General features: G+C 41.3%; 1 protein-coding gene across 1 annotated transcript in view; it reads right to left on the bottom strand.

Annotated features, from left to right (window-relative positions):
* slain2 (SLAIN motif family, member 2) overlaps positions 1-26426 on the bottom strand; it is a 66053-nt gene extending 39627 nt beyond the window's left edge. The window contains exons 1-3 of the mRNA XM_078547532.1: positions 25779-26426; positions 15531-15679; positions 2890-3060 (exon numbers count right to left, since the gene is read on the bottom strand). Coding sequence (XP_078403658.1) covers positions 2890-3060; positions 15531-15679; positions 25779-26167 — 709 coding nt within the window. The 5' untranslated portion in view covers positions 26168-26426. The remainder of the gene's footprint in view (positions 1-2889; positions 3061-15530; positions 15680-25778) is intronic.
* Positions 26427-27332: the final 906 nt, after the last annotated feature.

The following is a 27332-nucleotide window of genomic DNA, read 5'->3' as shown; positions in this document are numbered from 1 at the left end:
CCAGAAAATGTTCAATGATCTCACATGGGTGGTCAAGGTCAATGAATTAATCTTCAAATGCTATGTCCTACCAATCAAACATCCCATTTCATACACTGCTCAAAAGCACACACCATCCTTCACCCAGAAATCAGCTCTAGCAATCAGAAATAATGTCTGCTCCTTCTCATCCTCGCATATCTATCACTGCTGCAAGCCTCACACCCACATCTTACAGCTTCCAGTTATTCAGCTAATGACAGAGACATCACCAGACAGGGATGTCACCCAAACATTTTGCAACACATCCACTGAAACTCTTCCCTTTCTCTTGCGGGGCAAATTGGTCCACAATGTGGGTGCAGCAATGAATCAACAAGGGACAGGCATATCTGCATGCTCCCATCCCCAGGAGACAACAGTGCCTGGCATTATTGGTGCGGCTCTTGGAGGCTGTGGTAAACAGCATTGTTGAAGCTTTCTAGGATGATGGCATGTTCCTGCGTTACGCAGCTTATCAAATCCCACTTCACCCTCACCCTGCAATCTTATCTGTTATGGCAACCAACCTGCTTCCCCCATATGACCCCCTTATCTCACCCCAACCCACTCCTTGTGCATTTATGCTTTCAGAAATCCAGGAACTGCTAACCGGCCAGCCAGTGATACATGAGGATGAAGGCTTAGAGGAAGAAGTACCATCACTTTTTCATCTGATGCTTGTAGCCATCATCTCAGATTCTGGCACTGTATGTGGCAAGTTTCTGGGCATGAGTGGACTGCAGCCAGGCCGAGGGAGAAGGATAGTACATATACGAGCTCCCTAGGGGGTGAGGTCACAGACTAGTTCTGCTGAAGGCAACTCAAATAAGGAACAAAAAGTGCTGGAAAAACTCAGCAGGTCTGACAGCATCTGTGGAGAGGAAGAAAAGAGTTAACGTTTCAAGTCCGTATGACTCTTCTTCAGAACCAGCTGATAAGGACTTTGATCAGCAGCATACAGGAAAAGGTTGATGGGCACACACAATGTACGCTTGGTACATTGGCAGGTCCGCCAGCAAGCTTCTTGTTACTATCAAGGAGCATGGAGGATTCTGATTCCAACTTGGCACAGGACTTCACAAAGAGCTTGCAACCCAGCCTTTCAAGAGCACAAATGGCTGTGAACTCAAGAAAAAAATGCAGCTGCAGCTTGATATAGTGTCTGATTGCCAACGCCTCAGCTTCCATTGCAGCACAAGCAGAAACCACCCAATGTCCAAGTGCTGAGAAGCTCATAGTGAGGTCATAGGATCTGTTGGTCACCATACAGCCCAGTTTGATGTCATGCAAGTCAAGACTGCTGCCTTCAGGGTTGTAGGTACCAGTGTTCAAAGGGGCTTGCAGGTTCTCACAGCAATCTGTACTCCAGCAGATTACTCGGATTACTGAGGTGTTGTCCTGGCAGTGGCTCCGTGCATGGTACATGAAACCACAGTCCCATCTCAAGATGACAGCGTTTGTGTTCCCATACCTGCCACTCTGCCAGTACCCCTGCCAGCATGTCAGCCAGACAGGCTCAGACTGCAGAGTTGGTTGAATCCAAAGCCAGGTTTTCAAGGCCCTGTGTTGCTGAAGGTCATCCTTCAAGGCCATCTACAGTGAAAGTCAGCAGCCTTCCACAAGTTTTGTTGCAGCCAAAGGGGTAACAATGCATTTGAGAACTAGACCAGGCCCAAACACCAAGGCAGGCAATAGGAAATGCACAAAAATGATTTGTTGAGTACTGAATAGAGTACTGGATGTGTTGAATGTGGTGTTGGATATACTGGGCATGATGTGGTTATTTATATGATTTGGTGCCTTTTATTTCAATATTATGGCCAAAAGGATGCTGTAATGTTCCTGAACAGAGGGATGGTAAGGTGGGGAAGTGTTGAACTACAGGGGTCTGGGGATCCATTCAATGGGATTGGAGTCTGACAATATGCTCAGCCCAACGGGACCGTAGATATGCCAGCTACCTCTTCCTCCCGAAGTGGTTGTTGAAGCACTGGTGACAAAGATTGCCCTCATGCTGGCCAGATGGTCAAGGATACAGCAGACCACCATGAATTGGGGACATGCTCCGGTGAGTACTAAATGGCTCCCCACCCCACCCGCAGGCATCAGAATTGTTGCTTTGACATGAATAGTCTGCTCTATGACACTCCTCGTTGTAACATAGCTCTCATTGTAGTAACATTGGCCACGTGGTTGGATTACAGGGGGGAGTCATTAGCCATGCACACAGCAGATAGTCTTTTCACTGAGCAGTTTAGTGATGGTTTGAAGGTGGCTAGAACTGCAGGCTGATGCAGGATGAAAGCATCACAACTTTGCAACATGGCAATCAACACACACTGGACTGGAAACTGGCAGGATAGCCCCATCCTCCCCCTTCCTTTTTTAACCTCAACCAGGTCCTGTGGCAGAGAGATCACTGGCCTTATTGAACTGAATTTTGGGGTCCAGAAATAAGGGGAAAACTAACCTGCCAACACTTAAAGAACTGGTTTTCTTTCTGTTTTTTCCCTCATTTCTGTAATGTTACCATAATATTTTTTGCCCTTAGCAGCTGAAGAGATATAGTAGAATTTTATATTTTCTCCATAGGAAAATGCACAACTGACATTGTAATAGTGTTCATCATTAGATCTTACCAGCATATGGCAAAGTAAAATGTCAGACAAGTGTCCTGATACTACTGGGCTGGTGCCTTCATTCAAAGCTTAGATTAGGATTTTAAAACCATTGGCAACTAATGGTATCAAAATCAAATTTCCCCACAAACATCTGAAAGGATGCGCTGCCTTTAATAAGAACCCAAGTTATTACACAATAGCATGTGCACAATGAAACCCATTAAATGATCACTGAAGGTCACTTTACCTGCACTTCCAGGTGTCATCAACTGTTTCACAAGTGGAGTAGATCGGACTGGTGTGGACGACGGGGAACTGAAGCCGCTGCCATAGGGACTGCTGCCTCCACTGGGACTGAAAGAACTTGGGTAACCAGCAGAATAATAAGAGCTATTGAACAGACTCCGCCTTTTGCTCTCTGCAAGACAAAAAACAGTGACATTGACCTAAAGAGATCGACAATAGAACTGGAATAAATCTGAAACTGGCCAAATATTTTTGTGGCAATGTTAACTTCCTTTTATCATTAATGTTCTTTGTTCACTTCAACAAACACTTTGATCATTTGTGTATCCAACCAGCATGCACAACAGACACCGATCAATTCGCTTTTCACAAAGCCCAACAAGACAGAATCAGAGGTGCGATGAGGAGGTAGGTCAAAGTAGTGGGTTTAAAGGACCGTAGTAAAGGAGGACAGGGATTAGGAAAGGAATCCCAATTCGTAGGACGTAGGAAGTTAAAAATCCAGGCTGGATTAGGTTAGAGAGATGGGGAATCCAGTTACAAACAGGGGCCTAAAAGCTGGTCACGTCTTGTATTCCTGCACATGGCCAGTGGTTCTTAAGACAGTGTACACACCAACCCAGGGTCAGGTCAGGTCTGTAACTGGACCTCATGTATTATTTCAATGAGCTGCTGGCATCCATTGTATCTCCACAGATAGTTGGGCTGGGGGGGGGTTGTGACTGCAAGCACTGTAAATTCAGGGTTTAAAGTGACTGCTTAAGAATTCCAAACAGATCAGGATGCATCAGAATGCAACTTGATAGCAGTAAGCAGTAAGATGCTGGGACAAAAGGCAAAGGGAGTGGTAATGGTTGTAGTGAAGAAACAAAGCATTTGTCCAGAGTGAGTGGGAATGGCAGAATGATGAACAGCTCAGCCCAAAAGCAAAAACATGAAAAGCATGATTAGGCCAGCACATGGCAAGAAAGAACAGAATCAAACTTAAAACAATTACAATCATCAGGGAAAGGGTACTGAGAAAACTATTACAACCAAAGGCTGACAAGTCCCCAGGACCTGAAGAACTTCATCCTTAGGTCTTGAAGTAGCTGCTGACATAGTTGATGCATTAGTTTTCATTTTCCAGAATTCTCTAGATTCTGAAAAGGTCCCATCAGATTGAAAAATAGCAAATGTAACTCCTCTCTAAAAGAAAGGAGGGAGACAAAGCAGAAAACTACAGGCCAGTTAGCCTAACGTCTGTCACAGGAAAAATGCTGGAATCCGTTCTGAAAGAGGTTACAGCAGGTCACCTAGAAAAACCATAATGCAATCAATTAGGCAGAATCAACACGGTTTTGTGAAAGGGAAATTGTGTTTGATGAAGTGTTCTTTGGGGAATTAACAAGCAATGCGGCTAAAGGGGAACCTGTAGGTGCTGTGTACTTGGATTTTCAAAAGGCATTTGGCAAGGTGTCACATTAAAAGTTACAACATAAAATAGAAGCTCATGGAGTAGGGGGTAACATATTAGCATGGGTAGAGGATTGGTTAGCTAATAGAAAGCAGAGAGTAGGGATAAACAGGTCATTTTTGGGTTGGCAAGCTATAACTAGTGGACTGTCACAGGGATCAGTGCGGGGCCGTAACCATTTACAACATATATCAATGAAATTTGCTGATGACAAAAATAGCTAGGAGAGTAAGTTATGAAGAGGGCATAAGGAGTCTGCAAAGGGATACAGATAAGTTAAGTGCAGGGTGATGAACTCTGGAGAAAAAAATAAGGGACACTTTGCCATGGGTTTGGGCATTGCAGGGGTGTGTGTGTGTGGGGTTGTGGGGGAGCATGTGTGTTGTGGTGGTGGTGAAGGCCTGACCCAGCACTTGGGACAAAAAGCCAGATTACATGGCAGTCTTGGAAAATCCTTGACAGGTTGGTCACCCTGGTTAAGTCAGTGGGCAAAAATTTGGCAGATGGAATATAAACGTGGGAAAATTTGTCCACTTTGGCAGACAGAATAGGGAAGCAGTACATTATTTAAATGGAGACAGACTGTAGAACTCTGTAGTACAACTGGATCTGGGTGCCCTGGTACATGAATCAAAAAGTTAGTATGCAGGTACTGCAAGTGATTAGGATGGCAAATGGAATGTTGGCGTTAATTGCCAGGGGAATGAAATATAAAGTTAGAAAAGTTTTGCTACAGTTGTATAGGGCATTGGCGAGACCACATCTGGAGTCCTGACTCTTTACTTAAGGATAAAATTGCATTAGCAGTGCAGGGAAGGCTCACTCAACTGATTCCTGGGATGAAGGGGTTATCTCATGAGGAAAGCTTGAACAGGTTGGGCTTGTATCCACTGGAGTTTAGGAGAATGAGAGATGATCTTATTGAAACATATTAAGATCCCGAGGGGATTCGACAGGGTGGATGCTGAGGATGAAGTGATGTTTTCCCTTGAGAGAGACTAGACCTAGGGATCTCCCATTCAAGACGGAGATGAGGAGAATTTTCTCTATCTCAGAGGGTCATTAATCTGTAGAATTCTCTTTCCCAGAGAGCAGCGGAGGCAGAGTCATTGAATATTTTTAAAGCTGAGTTAGGTAGATTCTGGATTGACAAGGGAGTCAGGGGATACGGGGAGGTAGATAGGAAAGTAGAGTCCACAATCATATTAGCCATGATCTTGTCAAATGGCAGAGCAGGCTGGAGGGGCTGAATGGCCTAATCCTGCTCCCAATTTCTATGTTCTTATGTGCAAATGGGTGACAGAGTTCATGGTCTGAAATTGTTGCACTCGATGTTGATTCTAGAAAACTGCAAAGTACCTCATCTTCCGATGAGCTGTTGTGCTTCAAGCTTGCATTGAACATCATTGGAATACTGCAGCAGGGTAGGACAGAAATGTGAGCATGAGAGCAAGGTGATGAATTAAAATAGCAAACAAGCAGAAGCTCGGGGTCATGCTCACAGACTGTGTGGAAGCGTTCCACAAAGTGATCCCCAAGAGATAGGAGGCCACAGCACTGAGAACACAGTATAATAAACTGAAAGTAGTGCGAGTAAATCGCTGCTACCTGTGGAAGGAGCGTTTAAGGCTTTGGACAAGGGGAGGAGAGAAAAGGGCAGGTGTTACACCTCGTGCAATTGCATGGGAAGGGGTTAAGTGTTGGGGGTGATTGAGGAATGGGCCAGGGTGTCATGGAGAGTGACTCTCCTTCGGAAGAATCATATTGGACGCAAAATGTTAATTCCGTTTCTCTCTGCACAGATGCTGCTGGACCGGAGTTTTTCCAGTAATTTCTGTTTTTATTTTAGACTTTCAGCATCTGATCTATTTTGCTTTTAACTAGTTTGCTTTATGGAACAGAAATGTCTCGTATTGGGGCATTTAGATCACAGACTACCAAAAGACCTCAACTCTAATGTCCAGTGATTCATCAGGAAGCAGCAAAAACACAGGTACCCATTATGTCACATCAGCAACATGGATGAAACACCCATGAAGTTCGATATGCCCAGAAACTGAACCGTGGAGTGGAAAGGTTTAAAAACAGTTCTAATGAAACCCACAGGACGAGAAGGCAAGATTCACAGTGGCACTGACCTGCATGGCCGACAGAACAAAATTGAAGTATATGATAATTTTCAAACGTAAAACCATATCGAAAATAGAGCTCCCTGCAAGAGTTTTTTGTGCATGTTCATGACAAAGGTTGCGTGGATGAGGATGGAGTGCATGCTGCCCCACTTGGTGTTTTGAGTGCTTTCGTCATCAAATCATGATATGCTATCAGTGCTGAGGAAAACACAGGGGATAGTATAAGAGGCAGTAAAGCTTATTTTTAGGCTTTTCTGACACCAGCTGGAAATCTCAACAGAAAATTTGGTGCGCAGAGTTTAAAAAAAGCACTTGCCTGATTAGTCGATAAAATCTTAAATTAAGATATTAAATTATTTCACATAATGGATTAATTTTTGGCAGCTGACCCCCTATCATTATCTTTCAACCTTTGTCACTGGTCCAATCTGTTGTATTAATCTGCCGTACAATATCTCCTTAAAGTAAAACAATTCTTCAATAGGTATGATGATTGCTTGACCATTAATCATCCTAAATATTGATATATTAGGAGGAACAACTTGTATTATAGATTGCATGTGTCTGCTCTGATTATCTGAAAATGAACTAACTGAATCGTGCTGTTAGGAACTTTGATAAATTGTTTAAGGTAGCTGGTACATTACACAATATTTGCCTGCCTCTCACATTTACTGACAGACTGATGGAAATTGCAACAAGTTTAAAGAGTACTCTGAGCATGGATACCAACAGGCCACAGCTAGAGTTATGTCTCTAGCTCTGGCCATCAGAAACGAGGCAGCTGAACACTGGAGGCAGTGCAGAAACCCAACCAAAAGGTTGATTCCTAATGTCAAAGAATTGAGTTTCTGAAGAAAGACTGGAGGACTTTTCAACCTTAAAGATATGTGAAATAATTTTGGTACTTAAGGGAGCAGACTAAGTAAATCTAGCACATTGCAAGAGTAGGAGATGAGTGCAATGCAAAGGCACAAACTAGATGCAGGTAAGTTTAAGATCGAAATCAGGCAGTTCCTCACACAAAGAACACTTGGAATGGATTCCCAGGTGGGTTAACAGACACAAACACCTTGGAATCTTAAGAAACAATAAGGTGCTACAATAAGGGATGGACTAATGAGCTGAATGATTTCCTCATCCATAATTATCTTGTGAATGATTTTCCCACATTTCCTTCTATGGTACGACTGATTTTAGCTGTGGAATTGTGGGGAGGCAGCAAGTAAAAAACCCCGCAGAAAGAAAAGATAATGTTCTCCTCATAAGAGGATCATAAAATGTAACTTTTTCATGCTGCATTTATTGCTCATCCTTGCTATCTTGAAAAGATAGTCATCAGCCTTCTTCTTGAACTGTTGCTTCCCTTGTGATAAAGTTGTTGGGTTTTTACGTATTCACAATCCGCCACTCCAATGCAAATTCAAGTTCCACAAAATACAGAAACGTGTGATTAATAGGCACATTAAAGACACTGCGTGTAATTAGTTGTATAAAATCAAAGTCAATCACTTTCAGACTCATCAAGGCTGGCGAATTGGCTTCTGTCCACCATCATAGTTGTAACAGATCAGACTACATAGAGTTCCTAAAGTACAACAATGTAGCTGTACTTATACTGTTAACTACTGTGAACAAGACATCATTACTATCTACATACATGATATTGATACATCAGCTGCTATCATTCAGTTTACATGTCAATTAATATCTTTTAGGTTTATTAGACTTCGAACATTCTGCATGCATAAATGCTCATTACTCAATTTTAATCTTACAACTCTTCCAATCTTTATTGCAATAGGCACATTCTACAGTGGAGTCTACAATCAACATTCCATTCTCACACTTGCCCCTATGTTTTAAGGAGCAAAGGGGTGGAAAGGTTTAGGTAGGGAATTCCAGACCCTGTGACCCAGGGAGCTGTAAGCACTGCTGCCAATGATAGAACAAAGAAAATCGTGGATTGCAAAAGGCCAGAGTTGGAGAATGGCAGATACCTCGTGAGTTGTAGGGTTGGAAGAGGTTACAGAGTTGGGAAAGGCAAAGTCATGAAGGGATTCGAAAACAAGGATGAGAGATTTAAAACTGAGGTGTTGCCAGTCAGGATATAGTCTACAGAGTTTTTGATGAGTTCAAGTTTAGAGAGGGAGGAAGATGGGAGGCAGCCAGGAGAACATGGAGGACCAGAATTAAGGCAGCCTTGCTACAAATGTGTAGGGCATTGAGGCTACACCATTTCCAGGCAGTTTTGGTCTCCATATATGTTCATGGAGGAACACAAGAAAATTACAATCACCAGGGGAGTAATACTAAGCAAATTGCTGGAGCTGCAGGCTGACAAGTCCCTGGGTCCTGTTGGACTTTCCATCCTCGGGTTAAAAAGAAACGCCTTGTGAGATAGTTGATGCATTGGCTTTAATTTTACAAAATTCACTAGATTGAAGGAAGGTTCCATTAGATTGAAAAACAGCAAATGTAGCTTCCTTTATTCAAAAAGGGACGGAGACAGAAAGCAGGAAACTACAGGCCAGTTAGCTTATCAGTTATAGGGAAAATGTTAGAAGCTATTATTAAAGACGCTATAGCAGGGCATTTGGGTAAGTTCAAGGTAATCAGGCAGGGTCAACACTGTTTTGTAAAAGGGAAATCGTGTTTACCCAACTTATTGGAGTTCTTTGAAGTAGTAACATCTGCTGTGGATAAAGGGGAACCAGTGGATGTGCTGTATTTAGATTTCCAGAAGGCATTTGATAGGGTGCCACATTAAAGGTTATTGCAGAAAATAAGAGCTCGTGGTGTAGGGGGTAACATATTGGCATGGATAAAAGATTGGCTAGCTAAAAGGAAACAGTAGGCATAAATGGATCATTTTCTGATTGGCTAGAGTTTAGAAGAGTAAGAGGCAACTTGTTTGAAACACAAGATCCTGAAGGAACTTGACAGGGTGGATGTGGAGAGGATGTTTCCTCTTGTGGGAGAATCTAGAACAAGGGGTCACTGTTTGAAAATGAGGGGTTGCCCATCCATTTAAAATGGAGACCATAGAACCATAGAAAAGTTACAGCACAGGAGGCCATCATTCGGCCCATCTTGTCCATGCCAGCCCGAAGACAACTAGGTGCCCTTTCTAAGCCCACTTTCCTGCACCCGGCCCATGGCCCTGCAGCTTACAGCACTTAAGGTGCAGATTCAGGTACTTTTTAAAAAGAGTTTAGAGTTTCTGCCTCTACCACCAACTTGGGCAGCGAATTCCAGACACTCACTACCCTCTGCGTAAAAAGTTCTTTCTCATGTCCCCCCCTACACTTTCTGCCACTTATCTTGAATCTATGTCCCCTGGTTCTAGAATTCTCCATCAAGGGAAACAATTTTATCCTGTCCACTATCTATTCCCTTCATAATTTTGTATACCTCAATCAAGTCACCTCTCAGCCTTCTTTGTTCTAAGGAAAATAACCCCAACCTATCCAATCTCTCCTCGTAGCTACACTTTTCTAACCCTGGCAACATTCTTGTAAACCTGCTCTGTACACTCTCCAGAGCTATTACGTCCTTCCTGTAATGTGGTGACCAGAACTGCACACACTATTCCAGTTGTGGCCTCACCAGTGTTTTATATAATTCCAACATTATATCCTTACTTTTATATTCTATACCTCTGCCAATGAAGGAGAGCATTCCATATGCCTTCTTTACAACCTTGTCTACTTGAACTGCTACCTTCAGGGACCTGTGTACTTGTATGCCAAGATCTCTCACTTCATCTACCCCTCTTAGTATATTCCCATTTATTGTGTATTCCCTGTAACCGTTTGACTTCCCTAAATGAATGACCTCACTTCTCTTTGTTAAAATCCATCTGCCACTTTACCGCCCATTCCACCAACCCATCTATATTGCTTTGGAGACGAGGCAAAATATTTTCTCTTAGGGTCGCGAGTATTTGGAACTCTCTTCCTGAAAAGGGAGTGGAAGCAGAGTCTTTAAAGATTTTTAAGGCAAAGGTGGATAGATTCTTGATAAGCAAGGGGATGAAAGGTTATCGGGGGGTAGATGGGATGTGACGTTGAGGTTACAAACAAATCAGCCACGATCTTATTGAATGGCGGAGGGGGCTCAAGGGGCCAGGTGGCCTACTCCTGTTCCTAATTCATATGTTTGTATATTTACTTAAGGTACATACTTGCATTGGAGGTGGTACAGCAAAGCTTTACTAGATCAGTTCCTGGGATGAGAGGCTCAGTATACTGGGCAAATACTCATTGGCATTTAGAAGAAAGTGAGGCGATCCAATTAAAACATACAGGATTCTAAAGGGGCTTCACAGGGTAGGCAGAGGTGGTTGCCCACTTGGGGAATTAGAACACAGGGCAGAGTCACAGGGTAAGGAGTTGATCATTTAGGACTGAAGAATTTTTTTCCATTTGGAGGGCTGTGAATTTTTGGAATCCTCTACCCAAGAATTGTGGATCCCTCCATCATTGACCATAATTTTGAAATAGGCAAGGCTGTTGGGTCTCTCAGGGAATCAAGGGATATGGGGCATGGGCAAGAAAGTGGAGCTGTGCCAATGGATCGACTGATTAACACAATGAGATGAGGGTTTACCTGTAATCATGGATCGAGAAATTTATATGGAGGGAGATATTAAGGGAAGATAAGAGGACAATGTATTTAGAAGAGAAAGGATATGATCAACTGATATGGAAGTTGAAATCGCTGACGAAGGGAAGCCACTCAGTGCAGGGGCAGAGAAAGGAAAGCAGTGAAGATCTCAGTGAGAAACTTGGCATGGATGTTGCTGCACAGCAGAGAACTAGGATTTTAGGGGAGACATGAGGTGGGTGGAACAAGGTTGGCATGCTCAAAAGAAAAAAGGTGCCAGACCAAGATGTGATAAAGGCCACACCATGCTGTGGTGGTTTATATGGAAGATATAGTCAGGCAAGTCAGCTACTCACTACAATACTGGAGGCAAGATGATAAGTGATCACTCCTACTAAAGTCATCATGGATATAATTCTCTGACAAGTAGGTTGTGAAGAGGTGGTCAGGTAGCCCTCCCCATGTTGATTACGTTCACCCTGATTCTGGACTCAGTCTAGCAGCTATGTCCTCTGGGCTTAGGCAAAACAGTCTGTGGTGATACTCGAGTCACTGGGGGCTGCTGAAGTTCTCATCAATTCTATGCCCTCGCACCTCTCAGCTTTTTGTTCATGGCACGGTACTGCTTTGTCAGTTGAGAGGGAAGGCACTCGGTGATCAGCATGAAATTTTCTTTACTTTGTTTGACCAGAAGCCATGAGAATTTAAGTTCAGAGTCAATATGGATTCCTGAGTTACTCCCACCTCACTATACATCACTATGTCTCCAGTGCAGTTGGGACATGGTATATCGAAGGATGAGGAGCCTGGTTCACTATTTGATAGATGTGATCTTGTGAACTCAAGAATATCAGGCTATTTGCTTGCCTGGTCTGTGGAGCAATGTTTCTATTCTGTTAGTTAAGACTACTTTGCAGTGTCAACCGAGGTGAGTTATTCTTCACATTAAATAGATACAACAGTATCATTCCATTTACAAATAGCTAACAATGAGTTTAGGCATTGCCAATATGAGGATCCTAGTGACATTCTACACTACCTATAGTCCCTGCCATTTTAGTTACACCTGCCTGAATTATTCTATGAACTATGTGAAGGAATTCTTGATAACATACTGTAAAATGATACTAATTCAGAACTCCTTCGCCATTACTACCAATATTTTTCAGTTATAACATGATAGAAGCCCAAAACTATTTAAAACTTTAACGGTATTTATTGTGATTAAATTGATCTCAGCTCTGCAGACCAGTTATAGTGCAAAACGACAAAATTTACAATGTGCAAATAACAGATGCAGATTATATCACTAATCTTCAATAAAAGTGCACCTTTCCAGCTTCCACTATTCTAACATGGTTTTACTGAAATTGATATTTACATAGGAAGTGCAAATTTGACCTATTGTTTGTGCAAGAGCAATTAAAAACTACACCCACTGTCCTGCGTTCTTGCCATAGCCTGCATCTTTCCATTCAGCATTCCATGTTCCAGAAACAATGTAAAGGAATTGCTCTGAACTCCTTGCTCTAAGAAACCATTTTAAATTGACCACCATGCAGCACAGGATCCCCAATAAGAAAATGATTTTTCTTATTCACTCAACAAAATCCTTCAGGATTTTTAACTCTAAATATTTTTTCAGCCTTTTCTGTGCCAATGGAACTAGTCCCAATATCTCAAGTCCCTCCTCATAACTAAAGCTTCCCAACCTGGTCATCATCTTGGTGAATGTATGCTATTTATGACTTTAATGTTCTGTCATTTCTTTATTCAGGGTAGTCAAAGGAAGTGTGGGGCTAATTAAGAACCAAAAGGAGATGATCTTGTAGATGTAGTCAGTATCGCTGAGGTACTAAATTAGTAATTTACATCTGACTTCACTAAAGAGGAGGATTTTGCTGATGTAAAATTGAAAGGAGGAGATAGTAGAGAAATTGACTAGTTTAATAAAGTTGAGGCACTTTAAAGGTCGGCAGTGCCCAAAGTAGAAAAGTCACATGGTCTGAATGGGCTGCATCTTAGCTGAAGGATGGAAATTGCAGAGTGTCTGTCCACAATTTTTCAATTCTACTTAGATGTGGGACATGTGCCAAGGACTGGAGAATTGCAAAGTTAATTTTGGAAACATAAATAAGTTATGATGCAGTATCTAACTACTTTAGGCACCACTGCATTGCTCATTGGCTGTAATTTATTTTCCTAAGATGAGATCCAGCAATCATGAAAGAATAAATGTTTAGTCATATGAAGTTATATTTGAACACTGATTAATGCAAGTGTCATAACTAAAACAGGCTGATTAACACTGGCTAACAGAAATAGATATCATGGTAGTAACTTGCAACATATCTGGCACATATCCCAAAGTATGTTGTAAATGTTGTGCTATTCCCTTAGTTCAGCACTTCACTCAGTTGTTTGGTATTAGATGCAGCGAGCAATGTTATCCCACTGCTTGAAGATGACATTGTACCAGTAGTTTTAATAAAGCCTTAGTTTTATTGTATAGGGCAAATTTGATACACAAAGCTAAATTACAGTAGTTATTGCTAAAAATTATTAGTTTATCATGTGCCAAAAGCAAAAAGCCTGAAAGTCTAAGATTAGACCAATGTGCTAATGTTACTTTTAACTGCTTACCCAAGTGTCTCAGTTGCAATCAGCATCCCAATCAATTTTGAGCTTTGGTATGGGTGTTTGGGTTTTTTTTGGGGACACAGTTCAATACCTATATCCTAAAGGAGGGGAAAACCACCTTATCGACAACACAACTATGATTTAAGAGTTTGGTCCTGTAATGGATGCCACTCACTCAGTTATATAATGCTCTATCAGAATTACAGTATAATCCAATTCCTGACTACAGGAGGCACTAGTTAAAACCACCAAGTTTAAAAGCTCAAAATATCCTGGAAGCTCAGATTTTCATGAAATCAATTCAAACAAGCTCACAATATGCAATTTTGTTGTTGTGACTACAAGTGAAATAATGTTGATTACTGGAAAATAATTTGATCAGTATACCATGATTAAAACAAGTCCAGATCTACTGCATTGGAATATAAATTTGAGCCTTAATGACTCACTTATTTGAATTTAATTTTTAATTCAAAGAACAATTTTTGTGTTCACAAATCTTATTACAACTGAAATTTGCAGGCAACCTTTGCATTAAGATCGCAAACTGGTACAGAAATTTACTTCCATCAGTTACAGATCTTATCTTTGTGAATTGTATACAATGCTGATGTGTCTTCAGAGTTTGTCTTTAACCTGTATGGTTTTTCACAGTCAGGAAAGACAGTAATTTTATGGTAGGGTACTTGTGTAATTAGATTCTCAGGTCCAAGATTAGCCATTGGGAAAGATACAGCAATTATTCCAGCTCTTGCTTCATTACTTATATAAATAGATGCATTGGCAAGTATAAAAGGGGTGTAAAATTCAGATCAAAATCTAAGATATGCAACATCAGGCTTTTGTGTGCACCCCATTTTTGGAAAAAAGCAAGAGAGAAAAAACAGTTTGTGACCTCGAAAAAATATGGTTTATTGCTGGTAGGCTTTGAACTAAACCTTCCCCATCATTAACTGGCATCTTCTACAAAAACCTACAAATATATGGAACAGCATGGAAGGGGAAGAGTGAAAGTAAAGTAAGACGGAACTGCGAATAGGAATGAAGAAAGATAGATAAAGGGTGGGCGGGATGTTTGGCTTTTTGCATACAAGGATTATGCTTTTTGGAACTAGCTGTGAATGTGGGATCTCTTTTTATACACAGGTCTCGCTTTTGGGTTTATAGGGGAATCTTTAATTTTGTGTATGAGATTTGCATCATTGCACATCAATCACCAATCACTGGATTTGACAGGTGTATTTGAGTCCCAGCTACAAAAGGTTTGGACATCTCTATCCTAGAACATGAGCTTGATTTCCATCATCCAAATAACATGATAATGATATCCTAAGGTTATTGCATTAAGTAATGCATGCAATATCTTCGTGTACCCTTGACATTTAGCTACAATTAGGTTATCAGCAACAGCCAAAAGTGAAACGCAATGATTCTGAGCTGTAATTAGCACAATTGAAGCAGAGCAAACTAAGGACAATATAACAATATGAAGATTAATGCAACAAGGCCTTACCATCTCCAATCCAACATTAAGACTATATACAGGTTTAGTACTTGGTGCTTACTGTGCCAGCAATACTGAATAAATATTGCACGTGGTCTAGTTTACTCAAAAATATTTTCAAATTTGTTAACAGCAATGTCCATTTTTACCCACACAACATCTGAAACCAGACACACTAGGTGAAAAACAATGTGCACCAATTTGAATAAAAATATTTTTGCATATATTGTACAATAGTTATTTCTGACAATCAAATTTAAATTTACACTAAAGCAGTGAAGACAAAAACTTTGAATAATTACCCGCTATTGTTTGATCAAGCCTATGTATTAATGACCTTTTGGCTGTTTCAATATCTGAGCTTGGATGATCCAGCACCTGTCTGCACCATTGCAATGGACTAAAAGCTTTTTGAACTGGGGTTGGCAACCTCTTTGGTGATGTGTACAACCTAAAATTGAAAACAAAAATAAAATGCTGGTTAATTATATGATTGTGAATTATTTTTCATAATTCAACAGTATCATTTCCATGGATTTTCAAGTACAAGACAAAAAACTGATAGATAAATCAATAAAGCAAAATCATAATAGCTGTACAGTCTAGTTTTTCACTTTTCAAGTTGCAATTAATGTTAATTAAGTCTTTTCTATCTTTTTTTGCTCCAGAATCTCTCAATGCTATTAAATCAGGAATGAGAAGAGGAATACAGACTTTTAATTTAAAAAAGTCAATTTGAAGGCACATCTCAAGATAAGGTAAAGGGAAAAAGACTAGATTTATATCACAAATTTTAATTCCTTTCTCTTAGAAAACTTAAGCTCAGAGATGTCCATCTTTAACTGCTTTGATAAAAATATTTTGGCATAACATTGAATGAACTAAAATCACAAAAATCAGGATGTCACAGTTATCAGGACAAATGTCAGCAGAACCAGCACCATGCAAGGGCAGGTTTTTTAATGTGTTGAGTGTGCACATCTGCACAGAAAAGAAAAAGGGATGACAACTTTGAACATGCAATTTCCATTCTGACAACCAAAGTGGCAATATAATTTAATATTGTGTAAACGGTACAAAAATACATTAATCACATTCTCAGTAAGCACTGCTTATCATAAAGTGCAGCCAAATATTCTTAAATTTCAAGCGGTTATCTGAGCATAAAAGGACATTCTGGTGCAGGATGGAAAAGGCCAAAAAAAAGGTCCTCCAACACTAAAAACTTACTCTCTGGCATGTTACTCATTCAGGCCCATGCCCTTCAGTACAAGTACTGTTCCTTGCCATCCATCTTAGCTGAAAATATTGGGGTTTCAAGGATTGACAATAATCTAATATTGTATAGGAAAAGTCTACAGACAATTTCTCAAAGATCTGTGGTGGACTGCACTGTATTTTCAACACAATTTAAAAGTTTCAAAACTTTTGCCAGCATTTATGGTAGATTCTCATTCATTGATATTATTCAATATTTTCAAACATTTTAAAAGTTTGAAGAAAAATATTTTATGAACGTAGCACAAAATAAGTTTGGGGGTCAGTCTGCCTCAGCTGTAGTACTCTTGCCTCTGGGTCAGAGGATTGAGTTTAAGCACATTGTCTGGGCTGACAATCCACACTTAAGGGGTGCTACATTGTGTTACGAAAAGCCATGCCCAAGCCAGACGGCTCCACAAGGTTCCGTACTAACTACCGAAAAGTTAATTTAGTGACCAGAGCCGACTCCTACCTGATACCCCACCTGGAAGACTGCATAGCCAGGCTAGGTAAAGCAGCCTACATTACAAAGGTAGATTCTCTCGAGGGATAATGGCAGGTTCTCTTGACTGCCTGCAAAAGAAATCTCCGCCTTTAACTCTGAGTGGGTATACCAAAGTCGAGTCATAACACCTGGACTCTAAAATGCCCCAACCTTTCAAAGGCTGATGAACCAGGTAGTAGCAGGCTTATCCAATGGCATAGTGTACCTAGACAACCTCCTAGTGTACAGCGACACCTGGGAAACTCACTTAGAGCAACTGGAGACCCTCTTCCAGAAAGTACAGTCAGCGGACCCAGTGATCAATCTCGCAAAGAGTTTGCTCGCTAAGGCTCAGGTGACCTGTCAAGGACATGTAGTGGGTCAAGGCCAAGCATTGCCCAGAGACGCAAAAATATAAGCAGTAGCACAGTTCCCCGTAACAAGAGAGAAATCATGGAGGTTCTTAGATATGTGTGGGTTCTACCACGTTTGCTCCAAACTTCAGTACAGTAGCTGGCCCGCTGACAGACCTACTACAGAAAAAAGCAAAAGTAGTATGGACTGATAAATGCCAGACAGCTTTCGAAGAGTTGAAAGCCATTTTAATAGGCGAGCCTGTGCTTGCAGCTGTGAACCTTAACTAAGCATTTAAAGTAGCCAGATGCAGGTGACATCAGGGTAGGGGCTGTCCTCCAGGAAGAGCAATCAGGGCTAGACCAATCGGGTACTTCTCCAAAAAATTAAACAAGCATCAGAAATGGTACTCTGCAGTGGAGAAGGAAACCCTCAAGTTTATTACTGGCTCTCAAACACAGATATATGCCCGAAATGCATACAAAGGGACCACAGTCTATACTGACCACAACTCTTTAACCTTTGTGGAAAAGTTTAAGACACAGAATGCCAGGTTATTCTGTTGGAGTTTGTTTTTCCAACCATACCAGCTAAAAATCACCCACATTGCCAAGAAATCAAACGTGATTACAGAAGCTCTGCCCAGAAATTAAATAGGCCCAGTTAGAACTGAAAGGATAATACTGACCAAGGCTAGGCTGTGTGCACGTGTGTGTGGCGTTTTATATTTTTCCCCCCTGTAATGAAATGAGAATGAATCTCATTTCATTCATAGTGCAGGGGAAGTGTCACGCAAAACCAATAACCACCACAAATTACTTATGGACATATTGGACTTTTTAAGGACGACTTGTGGGTTTTTATGGAAATACAAGCAAACACTGAGCAAAAGATAGCTGACAATGTAAAGCGACCACTTCTGGAAAATTCCTATGTGGATTATATACTGACAGACCTGTCCTGAGAGAATATGGAATGTTGCTCCTGAAAAGGTGTCATGGCCTTCTTGAAGCAGGGACACTTGAAAGGGAGATAGGAAAGATGCAAAAGACTGAACTTTAATCTTCTGTGGTTGCAGAGACAAAAGACTGACTTGCACGTCTCAACGTCACCCAAAAATCCTTCTCCTGTTGATTTACATCTCAATGTGCAAATAGTTCTGATATGAATGCAAGACGACTACTTCCTCTCGGAATACGCGGGAAAAAGGGTTAAAAAGCAGTGCAGTATGCTAGGAGTCTGACAGCACAAGACCACCAATCAGTCACCCCTGCAGTTGCAGGCAAAGTCTCTCTGTTGCTGATTTGTGCGTATGTGTGTTTAGTGACTAATAGACTTACTCTTTCTTCGACTCAAGAAAGCCTGGTTAAATTGGCTCCTGCTGAAAAATAAATACATTTGTACTGGGAAAAAGGTATCCACCGGCAGGGGAGGGACCCCTTACAAACTAACCTTATTGCGACTAACGGTGGCGTTTGAATAAAGAAGGGGAGCCAGCTCATTCCTCCGCACCCAGGAGCATAACAAAATTGAGGGCCCATTTTGGGAGTTAAATTGGGGAACCTTGCCTGGGGACCTGTCATAACAATGGTTACAGGTGCCAACCTTCAGATGAGACTTTCCAAGGGCAGTGGTGAATTTTCCCAATAACCTCAACAATCTTTCTCCCACCACCAAAAGTCAACTGGTCATACATTTAAATTATTACTTAACCTTAGATATTGCATTCTTTAAAAAAATAGTTAACTGAGGGTGACGTAAGGGCTACACAAAGCAGTGTCATAAAAGCAGTAAAAATTAAAACCCCACCCATGACCCATATTTTGGGCAACAATATATATGAGTTTTTTTCCAGCATCCGCAGTTTTTTGCTTTTATAATATATGAGTCATTCACGTGCAAAAGTCTGTTGCAGGTATGATATCATTACTACAATATGAAGCACAGAGGAACTTGAGCAAAAGGGCAGTTCTGCTGTGGAAGATAATTTATCAAACCATTAAGTAAAGATGTCACATTTTCAATACCACAATATACTCTTTCGAGTTATCAACAGTCACAGATTGCAACTCTTTGAGTACAATCACAGTTCTTGGTTTTCCGGGAGTGGGACATGAACCCACAACCCTCTGATTCAAAGGTGAGGGTGCTATGAACTGAGCCACAGCTGACACCAATATATATGCTCATAGGTGAGCCCTCAATTAATGTTGACCACTTGAATATAATTAAACACCCAATTGATATACAACTGGTAAGCATACTAAATGGCAAGCAAGGTCAATTTATAAAAGATTCTTTGCCTGGTTCAAATGGCTACATGATACACAATTTAATATTGTTTGTGTACCTCGCATCACTGCATCTCTTGTTTAAAGTAATCTTCTGTGCAACTGCCTATTATAGCCTGAAAACTTGTGTGTAAACATAAGCATTTTAATGGAGGGGGAATAATTGTTATTCATAATCATGGCACAGAAAGAATAATTTGGGCAATTGTGAAACAAAAAACATTGGCTGTTTTAGCAGAACGAACCGAATTAATGAGAAATTAATAGAATTTCATAATGTTACAATTGACATATTAAAAAAGCAGTGTCCTGAAGGTAGATAGAAAATATAGGCACATCTTACTGTAGAAATTACCTTCAAATAAGTAACAGGATCACAGAATATAATAGAATGAAATCCCACAATTTACAGTTAATGATTAATTTTCCCCTAGTTTGCAAAAGACACTAATCACAAATGACATAAATCTGCCATCACAGTGGGTGATATTATTTCCTTACTAACTTTGGTTGGCAAAACCAACCTCAACCCATCGACTGTCACTACTGCAGTTACCACAAGGCAACTTAATTACATGAGGAAGAGAAGAGGTTCACTTTCAGAAATAAAATAAACTATTAGTAAAATTAAAGTATTTATTCTTCCAATCTGGAGAGTGTCATTTCAAGACTTTTAGAAAATATTAGAGTTTGGCAGTAGGAAAGCAATTTCTAGGAAGGTAAAAGGGCAAAACATTAATACATTCAAAAATACTTTGGCATTTACTGTAGACTTCTTTTCTATGTTGATGGAAGTCTGGCAACAGTGAGTACACATGTACATTAATAGAAACATACATACACACTAGAAAGTTAGATGAAAAGTGAGGATAAATGCACATTTACTTCATGTTATTTACTTTTAACCATGCATGAGTATTTCAGCTGGGGTTTTAGGTTATGCATTCAAAGAAATTGCTTAATTTTTTCCTAAAAATTGTCCCAAATGGCAAATTTTAAACAACTTTAAAAGGCAGATAAGATCAGCGAATCAAAAAGTAATTCAATATTTGAAATATGAGAAATTCTTCACCAAAATCAATTTTTGTTCAGTATTGTACATCAGAAGGCATTTGCTTCAAATAGTCAAATAACCCAAATATTATTTTCATAAAAAATCAAACTGCACAAGATGGGTGACCATAAGGAGTTTCTCTCAATACAGCAAACTGGGTGAAACCAGAGCAAAATATGGAATTATCTTGTTAAAAAACTTACAATTTTACAAAAATAGATAACCATAAATATCCCAAATTTAACGTATTTTGGAAAAGGACTTCAGGCCCACTTATGTGAGATATTGGAAATAAAGTCTACCTATTCCAGTATTACACATTATACATGTAGTGAAAAAAGGGAACCTTTGTGCCCAATGTGAAATGTTTAATTGAATGTTGCTGTTCATTTTCAAACTTTTTGGACACAAGAGCATAAGAAATAGCAGGGGTAGACAATACAGCCTGTCACACCTGCTCCGCCATTTAGTATGATCACGGCCGATTTTGAGCTTCAACTTCACTTTCCCGTCTGCTCTCCATATCCCCCGATTCCACATGACACCAAAAACCTGTCTACCTCAGCCTTAAACAACCACAGCCCTCTGGGTAGAGGGTTCTAAATATTCACAAGCCTTTCAGTGAAGAAATCTCTCCTCAGCTCAGTCTTAAATGATTGTCCCTTTAATCTGAAACTTTGCCCCCTTGTTCTAAATTCCCCAGTCAGGGGAAACAACCTCAGTGTCTACCCTGTCAAGCCCCTTCAGAATCTTGTGTGTTTCAATGAGATCACCTCTCATTCTTCTAAACTCCAGAGAATATAGACCCAAATCATTCAGCCCCTCATAAGACAACCCTCTCATCCCAAATACCAATCTAGTGAGCCTTCACTGTACTGTCTCCAATGCAAGAGTCACAGTGTTTGTACATGATTCAAAATCAGCAAAAACTGTACATTTCAGAGTGAAAGGAGGATGAGGAAAATAAAAAGAACAATTATCCTTTCTGCCCATTGTACAATTAGTGTATTAAGGCCATATGGTGCGAAATTTGAAGCCCCTGAAAATGGACATGGGGATCACGATGGGCACAGGTTAATTGCGTGGTGATCAAAATACAGACAGCACTCAATTTCCATGCTGCCTGACCAGCATGACTGCTGTGTTCATTGGCTGCATGCATCAGCAAGGGGCTCAAAACTATAACTTCCTAGTACCACTTAAAGCTACTCTGCACCTCTTAAAGGGGAGATGCATTGTGGCTGAAGCAGATTTTTTAAATATGCATTCATGGCATGTTGCTGGCAAGGTCAATGCTTATTGACCAAGCCAATTGCCTTTGAGAAAGTGGGTGGTGAGCCACCTTCTTGAAACACTGCAGACCATGTGGTGTAGATATACCCACAGTGCTGTTAGGGAGGGAGTTCCAGGATTTTGACCAAGCAACAGTGGAGGAACGGTGATTTTAAAAACAAATTGAATTATTAAATATTTTAGATACTTGATCAAATTTAATGTATATTATTTTAAAATATGTTATGTTACATGCATGAATCTGTCCTTGTTCAAAATACTGATGGCGCTACATAAATACAAGCTGTTATATTCATATGGCACTTAACGTAATAAAACACCCCAAGGCATTTCACATGAACATTATAAAGCAAAATATAAAACCAAGTCACATAAGAGCAGAGAGTCACAACCTTATTCAATAAAGTGCAAGGAGTTATGGGAAGGATGTGATTGCACTGGAGAGGGTGCAGAGGAGATTTACCAGGACGTTGCCAAGGCTGGAGCGTTTCAGCTATGAAGAGAGACTGGATAGGCTAGGGTTGTTTTCCTTAGAGCGGAGGAGGCTGAGGAGGGACCTGATAGAGGTATACAAAATTATGAGGGGTGTAAATAGGGTAGGTAGGAAGAAACATTTCCCCTTTGTGGAGGTGTCAATAACCAGGGGGCATAGATTTAAGATAAGGGGCAGGAGATTTAGAGGGGATTGGAGGAAAATTTTTTCCACCCAGGGGTGGTTGGAATCTGGAACACAATGCCTGAGGGAGTGGGAGTGGCATGAACCCTCACAACATCCAAGAAGTATTTAGACGAGCACTTGAAACACCATAGCATACAAGGCAACGGGCCAAGTGCTGGAAAATGGGATTAGAATAGATAGGTACTTGATGGCCAGCACAGAAATGATGGGCCAAAGGGCCTGTTTTCCGACTCTACGACAATGCTAGCAACTACAGGCCAGTTAGTTAGTTTATCAATCATGGATAAAGTTTTAGAAACAATAATCAGAGGGAAAAAAAAAATCAACAGGCACTTGGAGAAATTTGATTTAATTAAGGATAGCCGGCACTGATTTGTAAAGGGCAGATCGTGCTGAACTAATCTAATTTTTTGATGCAATAACAGGGAAGTTTGATGAAAGAAATGAAATGAATGTTGTCTATATGAATTTTAGGAAAGCGTTTGAAAAGTACCACTTAAAATGCTGGTTAACAAAATTGAGGCTCATGGAATAGGAGGGTCAGTCTCAATTTGGATAAAAAATTGGCTTAAGGCCAAAAAAATAGCAAATCATGGTAGATTGTTATTTTTTTCAGATTGGAGGATGGTAGACAGTGATGTTTCCAGGGATCAGTGCCAGGACCACTGTTGTTTTGACATATATAAATGACTTGAATATTGGAAATTAGAGAATTTCTAAATTTGCCAATAACACCAAACTTGGAGAAGTGACTGAGTGAGGATGATACAAACAGATTGCAACAAGATATAGATAGACTAGAAGAATGGGCAGACAAGTGGCAGATTAAATTTAATTCAGAAAGGTTAAGGTGATGCATTTTGGCAGAAGGGCTAGGGAGAGACTAAATTGCACAATGTAAAAGTGACGGAGGATTCTGGGGATTCATGTGGGTAGATATTTGAAGGTGGTAAGACATATTGAGAAAGCAGCTTGCAAAGCATATGGGATCCTGGGCTTCATAAATAGAGGAATAAGTACAAAAGCAGGGAAAGTTATGCTGAACCTGTATAAGGCCCTAGTTAGGCCACAAACTAGAATAATGAATCCATTTCTGGTCACAGCACTTTAGGAAGGATGCAACGATCCTAAAGGGCGAACTGGAGATTTACCAGAATGGTTCCAGGGATGACGGATTATCTCCCAAAGGTTAGGTTGGAGAAGCTGGAGTTGTTCTCCTAGGAACAGAAGAGCTGAGGGGAGATTTGGTAGTACAAGTTTAGGACAGGTTTAGATAAGATAGACAAAGAAAAGCTGTTTCCATTAGTGGATGGAACAAGGACAGGAAGACAAAGATTTAAGGGTTGGGCAAGAGATCCAGGGGAATGTGAGAATTTTTTTTATTCTGCAAGTGGCATTGACCTGGAACTTGCTGCCTGTGAGGGTGATGTAAACAGAGATAATGAATGATTTCAAAAGGAAACTGGAGGGACACCTGAGGGAATGGTATGTTAACTGTACTTTTCAGGTTGAAGATACATAGGTGAAGGACACTGATTAAATAACTTGAGGCTACGTTTGTGCCCAGGAGAGTCCCTGGAGAGAGCGAGAGAACACGCCATGTCCACCAGTATGCTTTAGGTCTTCTGCAGCTGGCGAACACCGCAGGTGCTAGAGTGCATCATCAGCCATGGGAGTGACATGTTGATTTAATTCAATAAGTGTCCTTTAAAGTTTTGATTTTTGTTACAGTGCCCCTTTAAGGGCTCAAAAGAGTATAAAGGCAGACGGGGGGGTGGGGGGGGTGTCAGATTGGAGGACCTCCTTTTGAGTCTGCTCCTGGGCCTGGTCAAGGTGCCCATTTACAGGTCCAGGCAGCGGTGGCTGAGGGGGTCATTAGACTTGGCTACCTGTCTTTCTTCTGTGGTTACATCTGTGCCAGGTACCCCTGGCAAGAGAACACACTGTGTCCACTGGTATGCTTGAGGCCTTCAGCAACCATTGGGCACCACAGGGACTGGAGTGCATCATCAGCCCTCAAAATTATATCTTAATTTGATAAGTTTCCGTTAAAGTTTGTTTTTTTGCTACAGTAGCCTAAGTGGTTAATTAGTTAATGCTTGAAGTGTATAAATAGGGACTTCTGGTACACAGTGTTGGTTAGGGAGAAGGCAGAGTTTTGTAATGTTGCATTCTGTAAATAAATCTAGTATTATGTAAAAGATTGACATCTGGTTGGCTACTTCATCTGGCTTCAGAATGAATTAACAGTACTGACTTGATTGCTCTACAGTGCAGAAGCAGGCTATGACCAAGGGACATTAGTTAAACATGGCAGGTGATGCCATGAAAGTGAGGTGCGAGTTTGATTACCAAATCTAAGCTGCAAAGGTGATCAAGGCACTTTTATACTCATGTATCTCCATGTAGTTACAGGAGGCATCTACTCTATTTTATATAGTTACATAAAAATCAAATGCTTGGAACCAGCTTTCTGGATGCTAATATTAAAACTGGCTCCACTTATCTTTACAGCAGATTTGCACACAATTTTCATTGATCTAAGTTGTTGGGACAAAGGAGCAGGCTTGTTTACATTATGGTAGCTGCAGACATCAGCTATACAGATTGGAAAACCAGCTTCAGACTCACTGCAGTAATCTATAACAATTGATAAAACAAAAGTGTTTTCTTCATTTAACTTATTAAAAAGGGTCGTCAACTACATTAGTTCTCCATTCACTGCGTTAAAATTTCAACTGGCATTTGGACACCCCATGAACAACGCTCCATTTTCCCCGGCTTTGCCCCAGAGAGCAACTACGAATTGTCTTCTGACAAAGTACCTATTACATCCTAAACTGCAGATCTTTGAAGAACGAAGAGAAACTTGAGCCACCCCGAGGCAATAACACACAACTAACACTTGAGCCCCAATCACTCAGGTTTACACATCAATGCTATTGTCCTGAAAAATAGCCCAAAATACGTAACTATATTAAAACGCCAAATGGCAAACAAACTGGAAGAGACTCCAGTACAAGAAAAAGCAGTTACTCCCATCCCGTCTGCCTAGACATGTTGTCAGAGGTTGCCGCCAGAGTCAGACACTCGGGGGAGTGCCATGTCAGCCTGAACCCTCCCTCACTCACTCACCAACTATCCTCCTCCTCCTCCTTATCCTCCAATGCCATTGTCTCCAGATCCAGCGCCGCCACCTCATCCAGCACCGTCCGTTCCCCCTGCTCGGGGCTCTCACTGCCGCCCAACACCGAGCCCGAGGCCGGCGGCTGAAACACGCCTCCTCCCCGGGGCGGAAAGTGGGACAGAGCCTCCCCTTCCAGACTCGGAACCGAGCCTGGGTAGGAGCCGGGGAGGGGCTGCCACGCACTGCCGCTGGCTGCAGGGGAAGGAGGCGGCTGTTTGGGGTTCAGGAGCGTGGATCGGGTCCTTAGTTGCTCGTTTTGTTTCTCGAGTTTGCGAACCAACTCCTGCAGCTTCCGTACTTCCAGGTCGGCGCTGACGTTCGAGCTAACGTCTTCCATCCTCCGCGTTTCTCGATGTTTCCTCGCTTGATGTTTATTCTACTTTTTCTTCTCCTCCTCCTCGCCTATCGGTACATGACGAACCGCGGCCGAGCTCCCACAATCACAGCCGCACGGTTCCCACGCCCAACTCCAGCTCGGCCATCATTTGCCGGCCGCCATCTTTCTGCCGCCGGTCGCCACCCCGCAGCGTGTCGTCAACGAGTCCCTCCCTCCCTAACCAACAGGGCCTTTACGTCAGTGGGTTCCACCCACGGCCCCATTCATGACGTCAGCGCGTAGCGCAGCTATGTATCATCAGCATGTTCCCCTCCCCTGTGCCTCAGTCAGGATTGTGGTGATTTCCTTTTTCTGACTTGGTATTCAATCCAGGTTTATCACAAGAATGCGTCCTTAGAGTTTTTCGTTTATTCAAATATTTCCCAAGAATTCCAAACCACAGCTGATCCCTTTAAAATGCTAACCTGGGTAAGGTGAGAAGGAAGTGAGCACTACATCACTGGTAAACGTAGAAACAAAAGCTTGCATATATATAGCACCTTTCTTACTAGGGGACATAGACTTAAGGTGAGAGGAGAAAACTATAAAGGAGATGTGCGGGGCAAGTTTTTTACGCAGAGCGTAGTGAGTGTCTGGAATTCGCTGCCAGAGGAGGTGGTGGAAGCAGGTACGATAGTGGTGTTTAAGAGGCAGCTTGACAAATACATGAATAGGATGGGAATAGAGGGATACGGACCCCGGAAGTGCAAAATGCTTTAGTTGACGGGCAATATGATTGGCGCAGGCTTGGAGGGCCCAAGAGCCTGTTCCTGTGCTGTACTTTTCTTTGTTCTTTTCACATTCTTAAGACCTCCCAAAGCAATCCACAACCAATAAATTGCTGTTTTTGCATGTAATCACGATTGTATTGTTGGCAAATATGGCAGCCAAATTGCGTGCAACTCAATCCCAGAATGAGATAAATGACAAGTGAATCTGTTTTGCTGGTGCTGGTTGAGGAATAAATGTTGGCCAGGACACTTCGTGAACTCTGGCTGTTGTTTGAAAATGTATCAAAAGACCTATATCCACCTAAACAGACAGGTTGCCTTTTAACATCCGATCCAAAAGGTGACAGCAGCAATATTGCAGCATCTCATCCATACTGCACTGAAGTATCTGCTTA

This window comes from Cetorhinus maximus, chromosome 1 (genome assembly GCF_964194155.1).
Source record: "Cetorhinus maximus chromosome 1, sCetMax3.hap1.1, whole genome shotgun sequence".
In the NCBI taxonomy this organism is placed as follows: Eukaryota; Metazoa; Chordata; class Chondrichthyes; order Lamniformes; family Cetorhinidae; genus Cetorhinus; species Cetorhinus maximus.
The sequence above is the reverse complement of the archived record's forward strand: the minus strand, read 5'-3'. Positions and strand labels throughout refer to the sequence as shown.